This window comes from Amblyomma americanum, chromosome 3, assembly GCF_052857255.1.
Source record: "Amblyomma americanum isolate KBUSLIRL-KWMA chromosome 3, ASM5285725v1, whole genome shotgun sequence".
In the NCBI taxonomy this organism is placed as follows: Eukaryota; Metazoa; Arthropoda; class Arachnida; order Ixodida; family Ixodidae; genus Amblyomma; species Amblyomma americanum.
In genome coordinates this window covers 120,795,109-120,817,436 of record NC_135499.1, presented here as the reverse complement: position 1 = coordinate 120,817,436, position 22,328 = coordinate 120,795,109, and the positions used below count along the sequence as shown (strand labels likewise).

Below are 22,328 nucleotides of genomic sequence, written 5' to 3'. Positions count from 1 at the left end.
CCGCGGGACGAGGAAGTTTTGCTTTTTCTAAGAAACAAGAACATAATATAAAGGGATATGCCGACCTCTCTACTGTCACCACCCGTCCGTGTTACCAAATACGACGCTATCTAGGCGCTTAACTTTCGCGTTCTCCGCGGTGTGAAAGACCGTATATATATAGACAAGCAAGCGCGAGGCAGCAGCCGCAGTCGCAGTGGGTCGTTCTTGTGCTCGGTTCGCAAACCCTGCGGGTAGAATCGAAAGCACAGTTTTTGAGAAGGATACGTTTGGGCGAACAATGAAGCCGACGTCGTACATGCTATGCCTGTTCTTGCTAATTGTGACCTGTGCACTGGCCGCAAGTGGTGAGTAAGATATAAGCCAATTTTAACTTTGGATTCCCAGACTTCATTTCTCGGCCAGAACCCTTTCGCCGCGGAATGCGTCACTCTGAGACTAAAATTGCCACTCCAGGATTAACCTAGCACTTAGACTTGGTGATGAACAGTTAGTCCTCGAAGGAGACCAGTGGCGTCTGATTAGATTGCAGTTTTGTCTCTCGGGGAATATTGCTTCTGCATTTATAAAGTTAATCTTGTCGCATCGTGGGTTGTCAATAGAGGAGTAGTCCATCTGGCCCTTTGAGTTCTTTACAGGGTGTAAATATTCTGAGGAAGGCACCGAGGGAGGGAATCGGCTAAATCTTCATACCTTATACAAGCTAGCGAAACTTCGCTTACAGGTGAAGACAAGGCTGCAAAAGTGAGGCGCGTGCTTGCGCTTAATCGCCGCCCATACAGCTGTGAAAGAAATAACTGGCTTCTTCCGCTTTGACTAGAGGTCTGCGCAGAGTTCGTTTGCGTTGCCCCGCGCCTAGAGATCACTTAAATATGCTCTACAGGATCTACTCAATGTTTTAGCTTTCTCCTCGACGTAACGAGCACGCATGTTCTTTGGCCATATATACCTAATCCCAAATACGCTTCAGCTGGCAGCGGCAGCCTAGAGAGCAGAATATCTGAGTACAACTTTCAAGTTTATTTTTATTCTACCTGTTTTACACTGACGGCGGAAGCTAGAGCCATGTATGCATAATCAAGAGATTAATGTGAGTCTTGATTAAAAAAATCGGCACAGGTACTTCAGACTGCTTACGTCAGAGAATGAGAAAGCTTTAAAGAACAGAGTCGTGCTATACTGCAGAATGACTATCATGCTATATGTAAAGTGCTGAGTCATGCTACTTGCGGAATACTATGAGTCGTTATTCATGGCTTTTGCTCGTAACCAGTCGTCATTCATGACTACAAATTTTCGCTCACGTGTGTTGTGTCCACTTACGCCGGCATTCTGACATCACCCGAATTTCGTTGTCATGGAAGGTGACGGTCGTCGGCATTTGTGTTAATGGAACATATAATATTTTCGAATAAAAGAATACCTTTAGGCGATCCTCGATGCATCGTTTAAATGCATTCGCACTTAAACATTCGTTGTACCGAAGGTTGACACACTACACTTTATCATTTTCGAGGCGATGCATTTAGGTTCGCTACATCCGAGATCCAGATATGAAAGTTCGTTATATCCGAAGTTAGTACAACAAATGTCGTTATATCCGGCGTTTCATACTTATGTTCAGTATAACGATGTTAACGCAGAAAAAATTTCTTGCATTCACGGTGGCGTATTTCACTGTATGCCGTATTTCACTGTAGGGGGACTCCGCTAACTTCCTGGAATGTGTTGCATTTGGCCTCCAAACGTACTCCCATCTACGGTGAATCCTTCTCGGGGTCTCCTACCTCCGAGATAGGTAGCCATAACGGGAGAAGTAATATGGGATTCGCTCTCTAAGTTAGGTTCCCTCAAACCGAGCACCACCAAATACTAAGGAACCCTGCTTTTGCACGAACCACAGTGAGTGCCTCTTATCTGTGCGTTAACTGCATATCGATGAGCAGCCATCATGTGACCGTGCCAACCTCACTAGGGCCAGAGGTTTTCGTATAAGTGCTACAGCGCTTGCAACCTGGAAAGGCAGTTCATATATGAAGTTTGCAATTAGTTTTCTAACTTGGCTTAGGTGTACGTAATGGGGAATTTTATTCTCTGCATTTAGCATCACTATATTAAGAACCTCCCACAAAAATAATGTCTGAGAAAAGTGGTTTCACGCCGAATTTATAGCACAGAATTACGAAATAAATAACATGACCCAAAGTTGAGCAAAGGAATGCGTGTGTAACTAGGAATATAGGTGTATATACGATAAGTTACATGTTTTAGCGAAAAAAGATTCTAATTTCTTAAGTGAAAAAGTGCAAGCTCTTGGGACATGAATTATATACCACTTTCTTTGAAAGTAATATCAATTCATTACATATTGGATTTTGCGTACCAACAAAATGTTGCGGTGAATAAACCAGAAAAAACTACAGGGCTCCAGGTAGCACACTGTCAAAAAGGACGCGCTTCGCAGAGTGACCATCACTTCCTCTGTCAAGGCATGTGCTTGTCCACCACTTTGTTTTGGTTTAATACTCCTCAAAAACCAGGAATCTTTACGACGGTTCCATTCGGAAAATTGACGACGGAATCTTGACGACGGTTCCATTCTGAATCTTACAACCTATATGCAAGAATGCTGGGACAAGGGAGAGCTGCCGCAAGCGTGGAAAGCTGCGAGCCTCGTCTTCATTTCGAAGCCAGGGAAGAAGCTCAGCTTTGAGCATCTTAGACCCATTTCCATCGCATCTTGCGTTGTAAAATCGATGGAGCACGTAATTAAAACTAGACTGAATGTATTCATGGAAGATCAAAATCTCTATACTGATACCATGATAGGCTTCAGATCAAACCTATCAGAATGCGATGTCATGCTACATCTGAAGGAGCAGGTAATCTATAAAAAGACTGTTGATACTAGGGTCATTGTGGGACTGGATGTCTCCAAAGCTTTTGATAGTGTCAAACACGTAGCAAGACTTGAGAACCTTAGCGCGCTAAATGTTGGAGTCAAGACATATTACTACGTAAGGGTCTTGCTCTCAAATCGGACTGCCGCCATCAAACTGGGTGCACAAGCACTGGAAAACATTATATTGGGGAATAGAGGGATGCCGCAAGTGTCCGTTCTCGCTACGACCCTGTTCAATACAGCGATGATTGGGCTTCCAGGGAAGCTGGACGGAATCACAAATTGCAGCACCCCATATATGCGGGCGATTTGACGCTGTCGGTGAGCAGGGGTAGCGATTGACAGTATGAAGCACACTTCAGAGAGCCATAGATGTAATAGAGAAATATCTCGACTCGATTGGGTTAAAATTCCTGGCAGAAAAATCACAGCCTCTTTTTCTGTCATCTCAAAAAAGGAAAAAAAAAAGCCCCCCTCGCAAGGGCGGTGATATTGTTTTACGAGTTAATGGCAATGCCATTCCGACAGTAGAGAGTATTCGAGTCCGAAGGCTGCGCATACAAGCAAATGGCAAAAAAACAGAAACTATCATGAGACTTGAAACTAGTACCAGCCAGATTTTCCGGCTACTCAAGCGCATTTCTAACATGCATGCGGGTATGAAGGAAGCCAATCTTTTGAGATAGGTTCAGGCTTTTGTCATAAACTGCTTGATATAAGTTGCCCCCTATCTCAAACTGGCCAGAGCAGAAAAGGACAAAATTGAAATCATAACAAGAAAAGGATCAAAAACCGCACTAGGACTTCCTCCGAACACTTCGACGGTAAAACTTCTAAGGCTAGGTGTCTCCGACACTCTGAATGAGCTCATAGAAGCCGCCATAGTGTCGCAGCATCAAATGTTTTTAAAATCAAAATTGTAAGGAAAATAAAAGACCGCCTGGGGCTCGAACCCTCGCAGTGTTCAAAGCGGACAGGTAACGTACCTAGAGCAATCAGGCATAGACTCAAAGTTCCACCGCTATCAAAAAAAATGCATCCGGTATTTCACGAAAATAGACGCAAGGATAGGGCTGTGGCCCTACAGGGCAAATTTTGGGGTAGATCCGATGTGCTCTTCACGGACGCTGCCGAATACGATGGCAAGGCAGCACACACAGCGGTAGTGGTTCGTGAGAGTGGAGACCCAGTATCGTCCTGCACCGTTTAAAACACAAGTCTGCCTACCAAAATTCTGAGAGAATGCCAAGTACCATCAGGACTAATCTCACTGATCTGGTCCCCAGCTCATCAGGGCCTGTGGGGGAACGAGAAGGCGCACGCGACCACCTGAGCGCTCACTTTCCGGTCGATCGCTGCTGACGCACCGCCTCCACGCGAGGAACACCTCGCATCGGGTGACGAACTCACAACATTTCATGAAATAATTTCTCATTATAATCTCGGCCGTAAGAGCTATCTAGCAGCAGATAAGCAGCTCAATAGGAATGAGGACATCATGTGGAGGAATTTGCAAACCGGGGTGTTTCAAAACCTCAAACTGTAGAGTAAATGGCATCCAGAAGTCTTTAATCGCATATGTACGCACTGCAATAGCATTCCAGACCTAGTGAACATGGTCTGGACCTGCCCTTTCTATAACGACCCGAATAGAAATGTACAATCCTGGGGGACCTTATTGCTCAACCACGAAGCAGAAGAACAACGCAAAGTCATCGGTCTCGCACTGACCGCCACCGAGTCCCAGGGGATTCCGGTCGACGGTTAGGGGAATCAATGGGGGTTTAGGCTATAGCCTTTTTCCCCGCCATTTTTGAATGGTGCAAATTAAAGTTATATCTCTCTCTTTGTCTCCTCATAAGCAAGAATCCATTGATCCCCGGTGGGGAGCAGCGTTAGACGTCTTCAAAACTTTCAGAAATAGCAAGCTACAAATCTGAATTTGATTAGACAGCTTACCTATTTTACCTGCTACAGTCTAAGGGATATTGTCGGTCAATTTACCAAACACTAGATAACACATCTAGCCCGTTTTCTGAGATAGGGCACTCCTTGCCCCATTAAGACGATGTAAGTATCTTTGTACCTCAAAAAGTTTTTTGTAGCTTTAAAAGTCCTTGTGTGAACACTTGATACAGCCGTTGTTAAAAGCTTAGGGCCCATCATGGTTCGATTATATGCTTTTAGGTGGCCGTCATATTGCATTTATTGAAGTCTTAACATTCGGGGGGGGGGGGGTGTAACTGAGAGCTCTTCCAGCCTTGAGAAGATAAGAAACACTGAGGATGCGTAAAGAGCCGCACGATTTCACCCATAAGCAAACCTCTTTAGGCTCGAAAGATTTTACAAAGGCTAAACGTGTATGACGGCAGCACCGAAAATATACAGAAATATTTTTTCAATTTATGACGTCTACCTTAGCATTTGAAGTCTATCTCAGCATGAAATGCATGACACATGTCTAAAATCATTTTTTGTGTTTCACTCGTGCTTTTCCACCTAACCACTCGGTCGTCGTTCAGTGTGATGAACAAATTTCTCCATAGCGGTTTTAGACTAAGAAAATGAAACACAAACAGCGTAGTTGCATCACTTTAGATAACAAATTCTATTTCAAATTTCTGGCACGCTCATGTTCCTACCCTTTCCTTTTCAGATGATTCATGTGCTTATCACGACACTTTGTTCGACATCGGACTCTCCAAAGTGCTCGGCTTGCCTGGATTTGAGGAGTTTCCTCTTAATGACATTCGGCGCACTTTCACAAAATTCTTCGACTTCAGGGTGCGTCTGTCTGAGGGGAAGTTGTACGGCCTCTCAAATCTCATGCGCCATGAACGCAATTTTATAAATGTCACTGATAGCGGCATCGCAGCACTTTTTGAAATCCAAGGAGGGCCCCTGAGAGTCTCTTACAGGGGCTCAGTGCAATCAGTGCCTGTGGACGCCATAGTCAAGGTGGACATCTATATTCCCAGGATCGAGATGATGATCTACGTTGAAGAGTAAGCATTTGTCGACGTTCTGTGAATCGTGGGGCTCAACGTCCTGAAGAGACACATATGCTGTGGGGTCGCCATACAGGAGGCTTCCAGATTAATTTCGGCCACGTGTGCTATTCAATGCATTCCGACATCGCAAACCCATATGACAGTTTGAACCATGTACCATGAGAGCCAGATTTCTTCCTTCATTTTCAGTCGTCTTCACGAAGTTTTTCTCAACGCCTTGCGTAATTTATACACCAAAAGATATGTACAACCGGTGGTCAAAAATTATGCACCCTGTCAACCGCAAATCTTTCAACAGGGCGACATTCTTGAAGCCTGTTCAGCCGTTATGCTTAAAAAGTAATATCAGCGAGAACGCCCACGCGCAATGCTTGGAACATGTGAGATAGCTGGACAAAAGTGGAGGAGAAGGGAAGCGAGAACAGCGGCTCCAGTCACACTCGGAAGGAAACATTTATGAAATGAAGTTATCTGTCACCATGTAAAATATTTCAAGCTTGTAAATTTATTTTCTATGCATATAGTACATTTGTACCGCAGTCGTGGAGCGGCATTTCAGAGAGTTCTTCAAGTTTTGTTCTCAGTAATCTTTGTAGCGCTGTTGACCATCGCCTTCTGGACAAACCATTTCGACTGAGCATTCGCTAAAAGCGATTCTTGCAGCGTCCAAAAAACACTTAGAAAATTGCGCGCCCGGACTCATATTTAGGACAACAACCGTCGATAGGCAGGTGACAAAAACGTGCTTATTTGTAGCAACCACGCCAGCGCCTCGTCCGGTCGTACTTCTAGTTTTTGTGCCTCGTCCTTAGTGCGCTGAGGTAGACTGCAGTGGATTCTAACCTACTAGCCCAACAACAAGTATTGCACGTTTACACTCTCTCTGGGGCGAACGCACCGTTTGGGCGATCAGCCTTACCGGTGTTCAGAAGAAACCTCCAGTTTCATTATCACGATTGTTAGAGAGTCCGCGCACCAATTACGTCCAGGCTGAACCGAGAATGCAAGATGTACCTCAAATTGGATTCAACGTTGTAGCGCTTATCTCCGACATTTCAAGCAGGTAGGGCTTTCTAAGGCGCTTTAAACCTCAGAGCACCTTAGTGCAGAAAAAAATTTCATTTCCTACGTCATGGATGTTCCTGTATAGCACAGTTGCAAACTTGTGCGATATGCTTGGCTGCTTGCAAAGATCTTGAACTTAAGTTCCCATAATGAGAAGGATATAGTTTAAACCCTTTGCTCTTAATTGCAACCTCTCAGTTTCGCGACCAGCGCTCATGCGTCTCATGTCATCTCTTAGTTCTTAATTTGTTATGGCTTTCATATTAAGGACGTATACTTAAGCCTAAGAGTGACATAATCACCGACTATTAAGTGGCTTTCCTCCTGCATGTAAAATATATTGCTTGAAACTGGAACCGCGGATAGATTTTATTGCTTTTTCGAACTTGCCTTTGTGGGCATGATTTCAACAATGCAGGGGCAGACATCAATTAATGGTGTTGAATATCCCGAAAATAATAGTGACAGTACCCTTTCAACATATCCATTAGTGATCCACTAGAGTGTAATCAGTTCAACCCACCGCGCTGGCTGAAGTGGCTATAGCATCAGCCCCTGATCCTAATGACTCGGCTGCCTACCCCGGCTGCGGTGGCCTTGTTTCGACGGAGGCTAAGTGCCGAAAAAAAAACAACCTCATTGTGCTGTAACGTGTCAGTACATGTTACAGAAGCCCGGGAGGTCGAAAGTGATTCGGAGCTGTCCACTCCGCGACCCCACTGCGACCACATGCCACAGTAATCCTTCTTTTGCGCCATTATTTTTCATGCACTGCGTCTGTTGCGATCCCTGTGTACTGCTTAAGCTAATTCTTCCGCAATTTTCTTTCAAGAAAAAAGTTTCCCTTCGAAGATTCTTGTTTTGTGCGTGTTTTATTTTATGCTTACTGTCAAGCTTTTGTTACGTTTATTCTTCAGCTTATCCTGCTTGTTTGTCCCAAGAGCTTCGTTAAGAGCTCCCAATTTTATTGTTTTTAATTACCGCCTCTTCGCTTGCTTTATAGGCCTGCTCCGAACCGCCTTACACTCACCGGACTCTCCTTTTGGAACGCACCTGTGTCGTTCCGGGCACGCCAGCTGGATGGAAGCAGCATCATTTTTGACCTGCTGAACTTTTTGGCCGAAGGCTCAATCGAGGATGCACTCAATGATAAAATGAGCACCACAGTACACGAGGTTGTCTACCAGTTCTTAGGAATGGTGGAACTGTTCGCCCGAAACGGAACCAAGATTGGAGGTATGAGCAGCCTACCGCCCTTATATTATTCGGATGAAATTGTTTCGGATTCCGTAAGTTTCAAATACTTATTTTTGTTGCACAAAGCTACATGGTGTTCTCCAGCATGCACCCAATAGCGCGAATGCACTGCGGAGACTGCTGTGGATATCTGTGACGATTTCTACTGCGATAAAAAAAGGATGACACTGCGCCAGGTCATTGGATTCAGTTTATAGTTTTATTAAGCTTATTTCTTTCCCGGTTGGTTGAGAACATCAGGAAAAAATGCCAAATGTTCATCCCAGCAAGAAGTTTAGTTAAACTTTGTTTATTTTGGAATAGCTGCTTTCATTACTGTTCCTTTTGTTTTGTAGATACACGCTAAACTATCCGGTCCATCTCATTTTCCTCACTTTATTCTTCTTTGTCAGAGATGTCAACATTTACATGCAAGAAAGTAGATGAAGGGCGTGCGCAAATAGATTCCTTAACCTTTACTCTCTTCTGTTTGCTTAACTCCCCCCACAAAGTGTTTTTCTTAACATTTTTAGTTCTGCATTCTTTTACTTCTTCCAAGTTATTGTGTAATCTCTTAAAATGATTCTTCGTTCGGCCAAGCTACAGCTTGAGAACCCATGAGCAACAGGTTCCTTGTCAACATTGCGGCAGAAATCTCATAGTGGAAACTTCCAAACTGAGCGACTGAGTTCTATGCTACACAGAATTTGGAATTTGAACGTTTTTTCCTCCATAAAAACGGCAGATGTGTTTTTATGGAAGAAAAACACTAAGGCGCCCGTGTGCTGTGCGATGTCAGTGCACGTTAAAGATCTCCAGGTGGTCGAAATTATTCCGGAGCCCTCCACTACGGCACCTTTTCTTCCTTTCTTCCTTCATTCCCTCCTTTATTCCTTCCCTTACGGCGCGGTTCAGGTCTCCAACAATATATGAGACAGATACTGCGCCATTTCCTTTCCCCAAACACCGATTATTCTTATTATTATAGCATAGCATTAATGAACATTTATTGCCTAAGTCCTTAAAGTGCATGTTGTTACTTTCTCCTTGATTATGTCATTTGCAGGCGCCGGTCGCCGCTCTTATTGAAAAAATTTCCTATAAATAATCATCGTTGGCGTACAGACAGCCGATTGTTGCTTTGAAACTACAAACATATTTTTTGCGCAGAAAGTTTATATTACATGCAAAGCGACCTCTTTGGTAATCCTGACACAGAAACCATAAGAATTTCTGAAATCAGCTCAAGAGGAATTCTGCATTAACTTCATATTTTCTTTAAATGGACATGAAGCTAGAAACGGAAAATAAAATTGCATTATTACAGGTGACAAAACCTGTCGCAATAACCATTTTGAATGACAGGCTGGCAAGCTCAGTGATAAAAATGATCTGCTGCTTGCTTCCCGCTCTCCAAAAATGTGGAGGGGCACACACATAACTGACTACTGCGTAAAATACCCCTAGAAAGTGAACTCATTAGAACATAGTGAAGCAGATGGGTCATTAAATTAATCAGTGCCTTTTCTCGTTTTTAAAAATGCTTCAAGAAGATCGCGTGCAAAAAAGAAAAAAATGTTGCCATCTTCTAGCCTAAAGGCTAGCTTGAAGGAAACGCGGCTCACGCCTGCCTCCATTGAATTGCGCTGGCAGTTGTACGCCATCATTTATTATTAGGTTTACAGCATGTTTCTTCTGCAGGTCATTAACACAGCAATAATTTTGTCTCATTCCGTCCTTAACCATGTGAAAGCTGGATTTTGTATATTCCTTCCTGATCACGCGTTGCTAACGCTTTAGCGTGCTATCGAGATACCTCGCTTCTTCGTTGGACTTGAATGGCGAGTGCACAGATGGCTCAAATTGGTCGGCGCTTATAATGCAGTGAAAAATTTAGAGCTCCTCGCTATCGTCTCGAGTCTTAAGTCCACTTTGTGCAAATAAAGAAGCACATTCGGTTTCACAGTGCTCAGATGGGCTGATCCGTCGTTCGCTTTCTTGAGATAAGCTCAAGGGGTCTCCGCCTTCATCAACAGACGCAAGTCCCCGGACAGTGGTCCGGCTAATTGATTATTCTTAAACACTATAACAATGTGAGCGGCCATGAACACTACGGAATAAATTATAAGTAGTTTAACGTTCTGTCTCCTCAGCGTTTCTACCCTTTCTTTTGCATATTTCTCTGCTCGCGGTTATGAGACAAAGCTCCGCTTCCTAATCTTCTGAAAAAAAAGCGAAAGTATAATTTTAATCCTAACCGTTTCTTGCAAACACAAAGGGCTCTTATTGAGTTAATGACTGTTTTTTTTTTCCTCTAGGCTACTCAGTTTTCTTCCTTTGATCATTTATGTAGTTTTTCGCGCACCTGTCCACGTCACGGAACCATGCGCAACATCTTTTACTGTATATCGTGCGCTGTCGAACGGCTCCCAAAGTTATTTCACAGTGTAGCACTTGTTTGTGCATTTTAGCTTACAATCATGAGCCAAATCACTAAACAACAGTTTTATTTTTAATTTGCAGCGTTTGCTTCCTAAGAAAGAAAGTAAGCTAGATGCGATATGAATAACAGTGTCTCTGAAAGATAAATTTACTGCTATAGGCATTGCACAGGCCTACAAACAGCAGTGATCTTGCTATATTTTTTAAAATTCGTACATAGCGTCTAAAATGGTCCCATTTTACCCCCTACGTTCCAGACGTGAAGAAACCGCTGCCAGACCCGGTTTACACTCCCGGTATAATACTTCCGGGACCCGGCGGCAGCACGTCTTTCGCGGACTTCCCGGTCGGTCCCTGGCAGGACCCCAGCAAGTGGGGCGTCTTCGACTACAGCGTCAAGAGAATAGCTCTCGCCTCTCATCTGGATCCGGTCACTTTCACCGATGTCGACGACGTCACCTGGGGAGACCGAACGTTCCAGATCAACAACGTCACCGTGGACGGCCTCGCCTTCCTTCGCCGAGGGGGCGACAACTACGCCAGGGCGAACAGGTGCGGCATCGCCGCGAGAGTGGCGCTGGCTTTCGAAAACATCCGCGTCCAGCTGTACGCCACCACGGCTCCCAACATCCGGCTGAGGATGGACGTGCGAATCGTGGCACTTGACGCGGTCATCGAAGTCACAGAGTGAGTGCTTGAGCGCGTGTGTGGCACCTGGGTGAAATCAGTGAACCAAGCCTGCTGCCATAATTGCAGTGAAAATTGCTTTGATAATTAATTTTTCTTTCTTACGGTTATTTTCCGTTCAGCTTTACTAACACCCTTAACTGAAAGCATGAAGGGCGAGAAAATTTCTCCAAAACAGGTACTCTTCAAAACGACTGCTACTTGAAGTGTTCTGACGCGGTGGTCAGGAATACTTTGCACATAAAACGTCCCCTGATGATCCTCTGGTTGAATATGTTTTCACATAATCATGGTGTTAAGGCATGTACACTGTTTGAGAGGACGCGCTGACGCAGAATATTTTTGCAGTCTATGGAATAGCAAACTTATTGAGGTTGCTATAGTATACAATTACAATGTCGCAGTAATGTTGTCTCAGCTTTCCAAGAAGTAAACAGTAGGGTTTCAGCAGAGCGGAGATGCATTAGCCGATACTCGTACCAGACCAGCTAGGCGCTTTTAGCGCACGCGCAGTACTGCTAGGCACGAAAGCACACCTGGCACTGCGCACGCGCAGCGTGCACCCGGCAGGTTCACTCATAGTGTAGACTAATACGTCTCCGCTGTGTTAAACCTCTCTATGAGGTCACATCAGAAATTGGTCATGCTTGTTTCACTGTTGTTTTTTTTTCTATGCAGGACCAACAAGACAATCAATATTGTAGACTACCAGCTTAACTTCCCCGTTCCACTGGAATACGACGTCTACGTGCTAACGCCTGTCGTGGGGCCTGCGGTCGAGTTCTTCAAAGGTTACATGCGCCGGCAGCTCACCGAAGATGAGGCGAACAAGCTGGAGGATTCGTCAAAGAAATACGTGGATCAGGCAATTTTCAAAATCACCGAATTCATCAAAGATCCCGCCCCATGGATGCCCTGGAACAACTCAATCATTGAAGCATACCGGAAATACAGCCGAGAGCACACAAATTGAGATCGGAGCGGATTTTGGGCGGGCTCCGTGAAATGTTCCCCCCCCCCCTTATGTAATACCCTCTTCTGGAGGGCGTTTAGGGGTAACTTGAATAAATAAAAAATAAAAAACACCTAGGAAACGGAACAAAACTAAAGAGCAATATTACGATGCTTAAGGACTTCAAGCGCATTTCACGCAAAACGTAAAGTTTTTAGAGGCTTCGAGCAACGCAGTCTTCCGGCTACTTTTGAGTGGCCCTTTTACTCTTCTAACATGCCCGCTGCACTCCAGCGACAACCTACTTCAAGCCATCTGACGGCGAAACGCTGCTAATTGAAAAATATATTTCGCTGATGCTTGCAAAAATCAAAGCTTTAATAAACACAACAGTATGTGTGTTGCATAAAAAATACCTTGCTTTTCATGACTTGCATGCTTTAGGTTATTGGTTCAATACCTCCAGCATAGTGTCATGCGTTGCAGTTTCCTCCAGGCACATGCAATGCATTTGCACAGTATTGTGTAAGAGCAACGTAGCCGTGCATGCTAAGTTGGGAAAGAGCAACAATGGCGATCTGTGTGAGATTTGGGAACCTTTCATCATCCAAAAGAGAGGACAAACATTTACAGCAATTTATTGGAGCGTTGAATCGGGCGAGTTGGTAAAGCTTAATACTGAACAAACAGCGCAAAAAACAGGCGGACAAGAACAAAGGCTTTTCTTCTTGTGCGTCTCTTTTTTTGCGATCTTCATTAGGTATGAGCTTGTACAAGCACACCGTCTGTCACCTTAAAGCAATGAAAATCATCAGCAGTTCTCGCTGGCTCTCTTGAGAGCATTATCTGTCACCTTTACCGCCATATTTTTACCAGAGCCTCGCCTTTAGTTGCTAAAAGTTTTATATTCGTTTTCTTACTTTTTGCTATCGCTTCTGTACAAAACTTTTTTGATTTTTATTAGTTTTGCTTTGGCCATGACATCTTAATGTTTTTTTGAGCTTTCACACGCTCAACTTTGTTTTCATGTAGCACAAATTGCACTATTAAGTAAAGGACGCTGTGAGTCCGATGTGAGAGGTCAAAATTGAGTCAAATTGCGTTATGCAAGTTTGGCCCCTACCGGCCCGGCCTGGGCAAGCCTGCAATGCTTCCATAGGTTTTACATGGGACTGATGTCAGCAGCCCATATGACACCGACGTGGTTTCTGCATCTCGAACACACATCAGCCAAATGTGGACAAACCATGAAGTTCGCCCATCGCTCCTACATTGGAGCGATGTGGGAGGCCCATTAGAATGCCGGATTTGCACATCGGTTAACCTTCTATCATAGACTTGAGTCCTATCAAGGTTCTAACGGGGCCAGTCGAAATTTGGGCTTGCCCACGCGTTCTCCATGGGGACCGAGGTAGGTATACAGGGTCTGTCCTGAAAGGAATGAGCCAAGTCGCGGCATGACGCGCGCATGCGCTAGTCTGGGAAACCGGTTTTTGGAAGAAGGAGAGGGAACCTTCAGCTTCACAATGCGATGAGTTTACTGGTTTCGAGCAGGTGAAGGGAGTGAACGTGTTTGAGCCTGTGCTCCTGTTTCGTCGCTGCTTCGAGGAAATCATGGAGCGAGCGTTGGAACGGCACTACATCGTGAAGCTTTGCGTTAAACTGAGTAAGTCACCTACCGAGACCTTCGACATGATAAAGACAGCATGCAAGAATGATACAATATCCTATCAAAAGTGTTCCAATCTGACAAAGCATTTACAAACGGCCGTGAAGACGCTCACGACGACTCAAAACTACCGCCCTTATAACCGTTGTCAACGGCCGGCCGGACTGTGGCTCGTAGTCGAAGAATGACATTGAAAGAATGGAAAGATTAACCGAATGAAATGGTGTCAAACGAAGATGTAATAGATCAAGTGTCATTTAAGCACGTTGCCTCTTCGACAGAGCGAATATTCCAGCACAGCCTGAACGTCAATTATGGTACGCTACAGTCCTGCTCGGGGTAGCGATAAATCACATGCAACTCTTTGTGGCACTCCTGCTACACGGCGGGCGTTTCCAATCTCCTGTTTTGATAATTTTAAAGCGAATAATCGATTACACGTTCCAAATTTTGTTTTGATAGAGCACTGGGAAACGTCTATTTGCCTGAGTAAAGCTGACGCCGCAGACTGAAAACTAATCTCAAAGACAACACTATATATCAAGTTTTCAAGAATTTAGCTGAGTAGTACCTGCTCCTAACATTTCATATCATTTATTTTTCTACTTCTGCCATGCAAATTACCAAACAAAGTTTGAGCCCATAGCCAGAGGCAACGGATATACTAGGAAACATGTGACAATCAAAAATATTTTTATCGGAGGTACGTATGCTCTGTGTAAATGCATCACATTAGCATATCTGATGGTCTTTCTTTGCACCCAGTGCAAAGCTTATGAACAAACAAAGCGCCTCCGCTGCGAGTATGCCCGGCGGACATCACTTATGTAGCCGACACCGATTGCTCTCCGGTAATCCTTTCTACTGCTATCGTACCAGCTCCACGGCTGCCCTTGTGGAGTTCGCCACAGCAAGAGGCTTAGACTATGCTAGCACACTGCGCACAGACCAATATTATTAGCCAGTCGATTAAAATCGTTGCATACTCGCAGCAAGCGTGCGAACCCCTCAAACAAGACAGGCTAAACTACGCCACAGCCAGTCGAACACTCGCTGCTTTCGCCTGGTGCTACCGCACTGTCTGCGTAACAGTGCATTAGGGTGTCCTGGAAGTGCGCTCGTACATGCGCTTGCCATCGATCAACGAAACCAGATTGCCTCGCAGACAGTTAGGACCTCAGCGTCCATCTCTCCTGCGCACAGTACTTACGTTAGCGCCGGGATACTGCCGCTCCTACTCAGTACTTCGCTCACTGCACAATCTGGAAAGGCGAAGCTGCCTTATATTTACAACTACAGACAGACACCTAGACCTCGACTGGAAAGCGTTATGTCGAGCACCACACCGACACCCCTAAATCATGCAGCTTTTGAAATCCCCCCCCCCCCCCACTTACTCTACATACAGCCTGGGTGTGTGCTAGCTCTTCCAACCGGTAATCTGCCATCAATCAATGGCCTCGTGGCAGCACTGAATGTCTGACCCTTCCCTTCCCGAGACACCAGCTTATGCTGGTCCGTCGTGCGCGAGAGATTGCAGCCAGCGCGGAGCTTTTGTAATACGAGGCCCACCCTCGAGAGAGGCGGGGGCCTCTCTTTTAACATTTTAAGAAATGTTCCTTTCTCTCCACAGTACTCTCTAGAAGGCCAGAATAGTGAGCGCCTCCTGTTTCTCACTACAGGAAATTTGAGAGGGAAGCAGCTCCTTGGAAAAGCAGATGCGTGCCGTGATGAGGTTAGTGGATGCATAGTCCATACGTTATTTTTTCCAAAGACACAGGAGGGAGCAAGTACCTCTGGGTCATTTGTTTTCGAGGCGTAGTGACCAGATATTTTCTTGTTACTTTCGAGCGCAAACGGGTCCACATTAAGAAAGTTGAGGTGTGGGCCCAAGGTCGATCTTTATCTTAGTGTTCCTGTATCCTGTTCAGATCTCCCCTTAACCTCATATCAAACCGCCTTCTAACACACACGGAGCCCCTCATGCATATTAAGATCAGGTAACAAGAAAATGAATCTACAAAGGCTAGGTAGGGTGTCCGTGTGTCGATACTCCATTTTGTTATCATTGCTATGCGAGCTTGTCACATGTCGCGGGGATTCGTTCGCTTCTACAGATGACATGCAAGTGTCGTTGGTCACAGAGTCTCTCGCCTATGAAGACGGCAGCTTTTTTCTGTGGCTGGAGGAGAGGCGCCTTAAGAGAGCCATGCATCCTCCAGTACGAGCAGTTTCTGGAAGGACTTTCGCGACGTGCTGGACAAGACCTCTTGAGCACCTTTGTCCTGCGCAGCCGTCTTGCATGCTTGCTCACGTATCCGGTCTTCCGCGCTTCGCCCCAGCCACTTGGAAGCCTGAACACGACATTCGCGCCGCCGTCTTTTCACGATTGATGGCCAACCGACCCGGACCTGACTGGAACTGCTGCCAGACTCCGTAAGCTGCAACAAGTCTACAGCATCGAGTTGTCCAGGATGGGTGCTATGCGGTCCAGCTTGCTTCCGCTACCTTTGACTTAAGAGATGAGTGACGTTGCTAGAGGCTGCTGCGCATCAGGGCCATTCGGCACCTTGTTCGAATGGTCGCGGAGAGCACTGGAACGGGCTTACTTTTACTCCTGGCGACCTTGTCCAGCCGAATGGAAGTGGGCTTCCGTTGGCTTTAATGCAACGACACAAGGTTCTCTCTTCAGGAGCAAGCATTTGGGCGTAATGCACGCCTACCTCCATATTCTCGGCCTCCAGCCATAGACGTCGGCGAGTACAAATCTGTGTGCAAACAAGAAGCCGACTTCAGGTCTACGATAGACCGGCTAGTCTGCAAAATGTCCAAAAACTTCGGGGACCCAGAGTTGCTGCTTCAGGCACCTAAGATCGAAGTGCTTTCGTTGAAACCCCGGATTGTTCTCTTACACGGCTCCGTCTCTCAAGCGGAAACAAACTCAATACGCGAAGCGGCACGAAATGGCCTTCGGCGCGGCGGAGTCTACACTGGCGATGGGTCACATGGTTCAACCAGCTGGACACGTATGAGCAAGGTCACAGTAGCATGCACCTTTGTAACTTGCTAATAACTCAAATATTTCCTTTGCTATTGTAGTGGCATTGAAATTATGTGTTTATTTAACAAAGTGCACAGGGGCTTCTGTAAAAATGCGATAAGTTCTTCAGTTCTCAGCCTTTCCACAATTCTCGACCTTGGGTCCCAAGTGAAAAATCGCTTGTGAATCCTCAGTATGAAAATTTGATTTGGAGCAGCTTGAGAATAATATGTTTTCTATAAACCTAACATTAACAATAAAGTCTCAGGCGCTGAACGCGCTACTTTATTCGTCAGAAATTTAAAGATTTAAAATTCAGGTCCTCTTATGCTTTCCTCATAATGCCATGCACCACAAGCGCATAATCGGTGCTGTTCGCCAGTAATCACACACTTGCATAAACAAGAAGCGTAATCGGTCGGTATGTTTGAAATACACAGTACATACAGCAGTGTGGCTCATTTTTTGTGTTCACTTATTGAGTTTGTCCCAATAATTTTCTTTTTCCTTTCGTCTAGCTTGCGTTATAAATATGCAAGGTGCCTTGGACACGCTCACTTGTAGTCCTATAAGCCTGTTCATCAGGCATCGTATTGTGTTAGGTCAGTAAATTATCTTCCTAATCAAACTGACACTTATGTAACAAGCTGGACTGGTACTCAGGCTTGCCAATGACATGGTGTGCTTTATTACCGCTTTCACGTTCAAAGGGTTGAATAGTGAAGTTAATCAAGTAATCGCGCTGGCAATTTCGTCATTGGAGTAAATGCTGGAGGGTATTTATTGCCTCAGAGGTGGCGGAAGAAAGACACTGGGGCGGATGAGAATGGCAAGTTCGCTGGAATAAGGAGGCCGTACTTGGCATAGCACATGGTTCGTCGGAGAGATATAGAGGAGCTTTTGTCCTGCAGTGAGCTTCTTTATGCTGATGATGATGATGAGTTTTTGCGGAAAGAAACAATATGCCTTCTCAGTTAATTTTTAGATTCCCTTAATAGCTCGGTTCCGGAATGCCGCAGTTGGTGATACAGTTGAGAATGCTTAGTTTATAATAGCTTCCTTAGACGCTATAGACACCACAAATTGCGTTTGAGAAGGCGTTATTTTTAACGGTGCCATTGCATATCTTTTTCAAGGTCACCCGGTTGTGGCGATATTTCTAACGGTGCCACTGCATACTTTATTTCAAGGTTGCCTAACTGTGTGACATAGACTATCGTGTGCTGCAGCGTACAAGCCATCGTATAGCGGTTGCCACGGATCTGTCTCTGGAGTCTGCTGAGGAGTACCAGGTGGCCAACTACGGCCTCGCTGGCCACTACACACCGCACACAGACGGAATGCCCTTCGACAAGATTGCGGACCACGTGGACCGCAGGGATGGCAATCGATTGGCCACCATGTTGATGTACCTCTCGGATGTGCAGTCAGGGGGCGCCGCTGCTTTCGTGAGGTTGGCCATCGCAGTCAAGCCGCGCGCAGGGGCCGCCCTCTTCTGGTACACATTAGAACCGTACGAGGGGGACGAGGCTGCCGCGCACTTTTCCTTTTGGCACCAAAAGAAGGTGTCGGACGTCCTGACGGGGCACGTAGGATGTCCGGTTCTCGTAGGCTCGAAGTGCATCATGACAAAACGTATTCGCAGCGAACCAATGTCCACGTATAGTGTGACCTCCCAGACTGGCAGCGCTTAACTCTGAACTCATTCGATCTCGCGTACTTGCAGGCCTCGGTTTTAAGACGAAAGCCTTTAATGGCTCATGCTAGCAGCCGCGATCATGTCCGATCGTCGGTCCGTCCATCCGTCCGTGACGCTTCGTTTTGTGGGAACTAATAAAGATAGGACAAGAAGACTGGTTGCTTCCGATAGAGGAGGCAAGAATGACCCCACAAAAAGTTTGAGTACTGTAGAGTAATTAGTTGATTAATTATAGACAAAATGTCTAATTTGCGTCGAAATAGCGCGGCCGTCGATATAGCCGCGGGAATGGTCTTACGTCACATCTACCAGAAGTCGTCACAGCATAGTGAATTAACTCGCGAACTAATAAAGATAGGAAAAAAAGAATGCTTGTATCAGATAGAGGAATAAAAAATGAACCTGGAATCCAAGCTTGATTACTGTAGAGTAACTAATTATTTATAGTTAAGTATGTCAAAAATTTGCGCTGAAAAAACGGTTTGACATCACATCCACCGGAAGTGTCACAGCCCAGTGAAATACAATGGACGGGAAAAAAACGCCGGATTTAGTAATTAGTAATAATTAAGCGATAATAATTAGTAATTCAATAATTGATAATGATTCACCGAGGCCGCAACAGTAACAGCCAACGTCGCTCGGAAAGGCTTTCGTCTTGGGCTGTTTAGATCGTCAAAGTGCCCCCCGAATTTGTTTTGCATCCTTTCTTCCTTTATTACGTTAGAATATATTAGGCGAGAGAACATGTTAGACATGCTAAGCTTCTCTGTCGTGCATTGAAGTACCAAGAATGACGTCATTATGTTTGGATATCAGAGAACTATTTTGTGAACCGCTGGCCTGAGGCGCCGATTGGGACGAGGTGGAGAAGAAAAGGCGGGTAGGTTGACAGTGAGAAGAAACCGATTTGCTAGCATGCACTGGAGAGAACGGAAGAGGATATGTAAAGGTGCAGGAGAAAAGGTAGCTAGAAGAAACTGAAGTCAGTTTTCAAAAAGTATGTGCAAAGTCATAAGCCGTCGTGCACGCCGGGCACTCAAGAAACGAAGAAATACTTAGCCGGCCGTCACCGCCGATGACTGCCACGGTGGCGCAAGTGGGATCTCCAGCACAAGTATTCGACGCCTACTCGTTGCGTACACTCTGAAACATAGGATCTGTACATACTCATCGTCGCAGTGGGCATTTTGTTCTGGCCATACCACGCAGTGATTGTCTGAGAGGCAGCTGTGTCCTGGGGCTAGATTACGTAACTGTCAATTAGGAAAATTGTCAAAAACTTGTCACAAAGGTATCAAGAAGCCTCGCTCCTATTGGTGGGTCGTGGCCGGCGTCCTTTTTGCATTTTTGCGTCATGGGTGGTTGCAGATGACGTCACGGATATGGCAGAAGTGATGACGTTGCACACCTAATTATGCAGCCGCTAATTGAGTTTTTTGTGGCAGTTTCGAGGCTGTCAATTTGATCGTTGCATTTGTGAAAGAAAATGGCTGCGGTGTACGCGGCGATACGACTAAGGAGGTGGCTGCGCTGGCGCGAACAACGGCGGAGGAGGGCGCATGAAGACGTGTTTGACTTGCCGGACGAGCTGTTTCGACGCCTTTTTCGACTGGAGAAGCAGACTGTGGAGTGACTGTGCGATGAAGTCGCCGATGAACTGGGAGGTGCGCGTGCGAGCGCGTTGTCGGTGCGGCGGCAGGTGATATATGTGCACTGCGGTTCTTTGCTACCGGCGGCTTTCAAGCTTCCGTTGGTAATGAGGCGTACGTCTGCATCGCACAACCGACGGTGAGCAAATGCGTACAGCGGGTGTTGGAGGCAATTTGTAAAGTTAGTGCGCAGAAAGGGGTGGGTGCCGTCGCAACCTCTGTGACGCACAGCTACATATAAATAAGACACGCTTATGCTGGCAAAACACCTTATTTTTCCCAGCAAATGGCACTTCGTGGTCGTCTTCTGTTTCCCAAGGGGAAAGAAACAAACAACCACTCGTCACATACTGCAACACCTCACCTTTTGGCATTTTTGTCATCGATCGAAATAGCCGAACAACACAGACTTCAACATGTTGTCTTCGTCGATTTCGTTCCATGCAATCCTTGCAAGCTCCCTTGGCAGGCTCGTAGCCTTCACTGCATTCGTTGAAATTTTTCTGCGCACTTAGGTCAACCGCACAGTAGCTCGATTCCAGACGCCGCGCAAAAAACAATAACACGGCGTGAAACAGCTGCTTTAGTGCAAAGCGGCCTTTTTACTGCCGTCAGCGCACCCCCGCGGCACCGAAAGTTACCGACCAGTCAATTAAATAGCAAAACTTTGAACGCGTTTTGTTTTGCTTAATATTTTCGAACTTCCAACACAATGTTTTGACAAAATAAAATATTAGTTATTTTCATCGTTGCTTATTTTTTATTTATTGTTACAAAAAATTAAGCAGACGGTCCCTTGAATGCTCTCAGTGCGCCGCCCTGCTGTAATTGGCTTATTCCTCGTTGCGTCACGTGGTGACGTCTCATCGTGTCGTCCTTTTGACGTCACTGTCAATAACTTGTGAAAGAATTTGTCCCAGTTGCGTAATCTAGCCCCTGGTAGTCATTGGTACACAATGACATGTCCTCTCCCCATAATCACTTTAAAGCGAAAGCTTTCCTGGCCGCGAATTTACGATCTCGCCATGGCGGAGCTTCGAGGAAGCACATGACGTCATAACGCGCACCTCGCCGCGGATATTTCTCTCTCTCTCTCTCGCTTCCTGGTCACTACTGCGCATGCGCCACTAGTAGCACCGAGCCATAGGTGTTCCGCCGCTGCGCAGCGCCGCGCCTTTCCTCAAAATCCAAATTCAATTTTTAGTTTTCTCTTTCTTCTTTCCCTACCTCCTTTATCCTTTTCTTTACGGCGCGGTTTGGATGTCCACCGAGATATGTGAGACGGTAACTGTGCCATTTCCTTTCCTCAAAAACCAAACAAAACAATTGAGCCGACGGCGTTCAAAGAGTTCATTGACGTTGACAACTTCGCAAAGGCCGTTAATTTTCACGAAAGGCAAGGCGCACAACCGGGTCCTTGGGTCAGCGCAGACCTCAACCTCGCTTTCATGTACAGTCGTGAGCAAAAGTTGTATACTACATGCAGCCGGCGGCAGAGGTCTGGAAAACTGCATCGCAACGCCGTCTAGCAACAGCTATCTGGGATCGAGAGAATCGTGGCGGTGCCCAATTTTATCTGCAAGAATGTCAGTTAGCTAGGCTCGATGCGTCGAGCCTCTTCTCTCCTAAACGCTCCGACGCGATAAACGTCGCGGGGTGGCGTTTTCTTATATTTTTGTTTTCACTTCATGGTCGAGATACGGAAAAGGCAACAGGTGCATGACCGGCGCCCGCCGCACTGCGATATCGCTAGCGTGATGGTCATTCGCGTGACGCTAAGTCGAAGAACAAAAGGCCATGTTTGTGGCGTGCATTTTTAACTCAACATTAGCAGGCATGGTACTGCTGCGGCAGCGCTCATCATTTCACCGAACAGTAGCGCGACACACCGAAAGGAGCCAACTGACATGCCTGCAGGCAAGATGGGTCCCCCTTGAGCTATCTTGACCCCTTTCGTTGTAGGTAAATGGCGT

General features: G+C 45.8%; 1 protein-coding gene across 1 annotated transcript; it reads left to right on the top strand.

The window, feature by feature from the left end:
- Nucleotides 1-156: 156 nt before the first annotated feature.
- Nucleotides 157-12,368, top strand: LOC144124850 (uncharacterized). The gene is made up of 5 exons (XM_077657760.1): nucleotides 157-347; nucleotides 5,559-5,907; nucleotides 7,982-8,214; nucleotides 10,914-11,343; nucleotides 12,022-12,368. The coding sequence occupies exons 1-5, from the start codon at nucleotides 281-283 to the stop codon at nucleotides 12,314-12,316; spliced, it is 1,374 nt and encodes a 457-aa protein (XP_077513886.1). The 5' UTR covers nucleotides 157-280; the 3' UTR covers nucleotides 12,317-12,368.
- The last annotated feature ends 9,960 nt before the right edge of the window (nucleotides 12,369-22,328 follow it).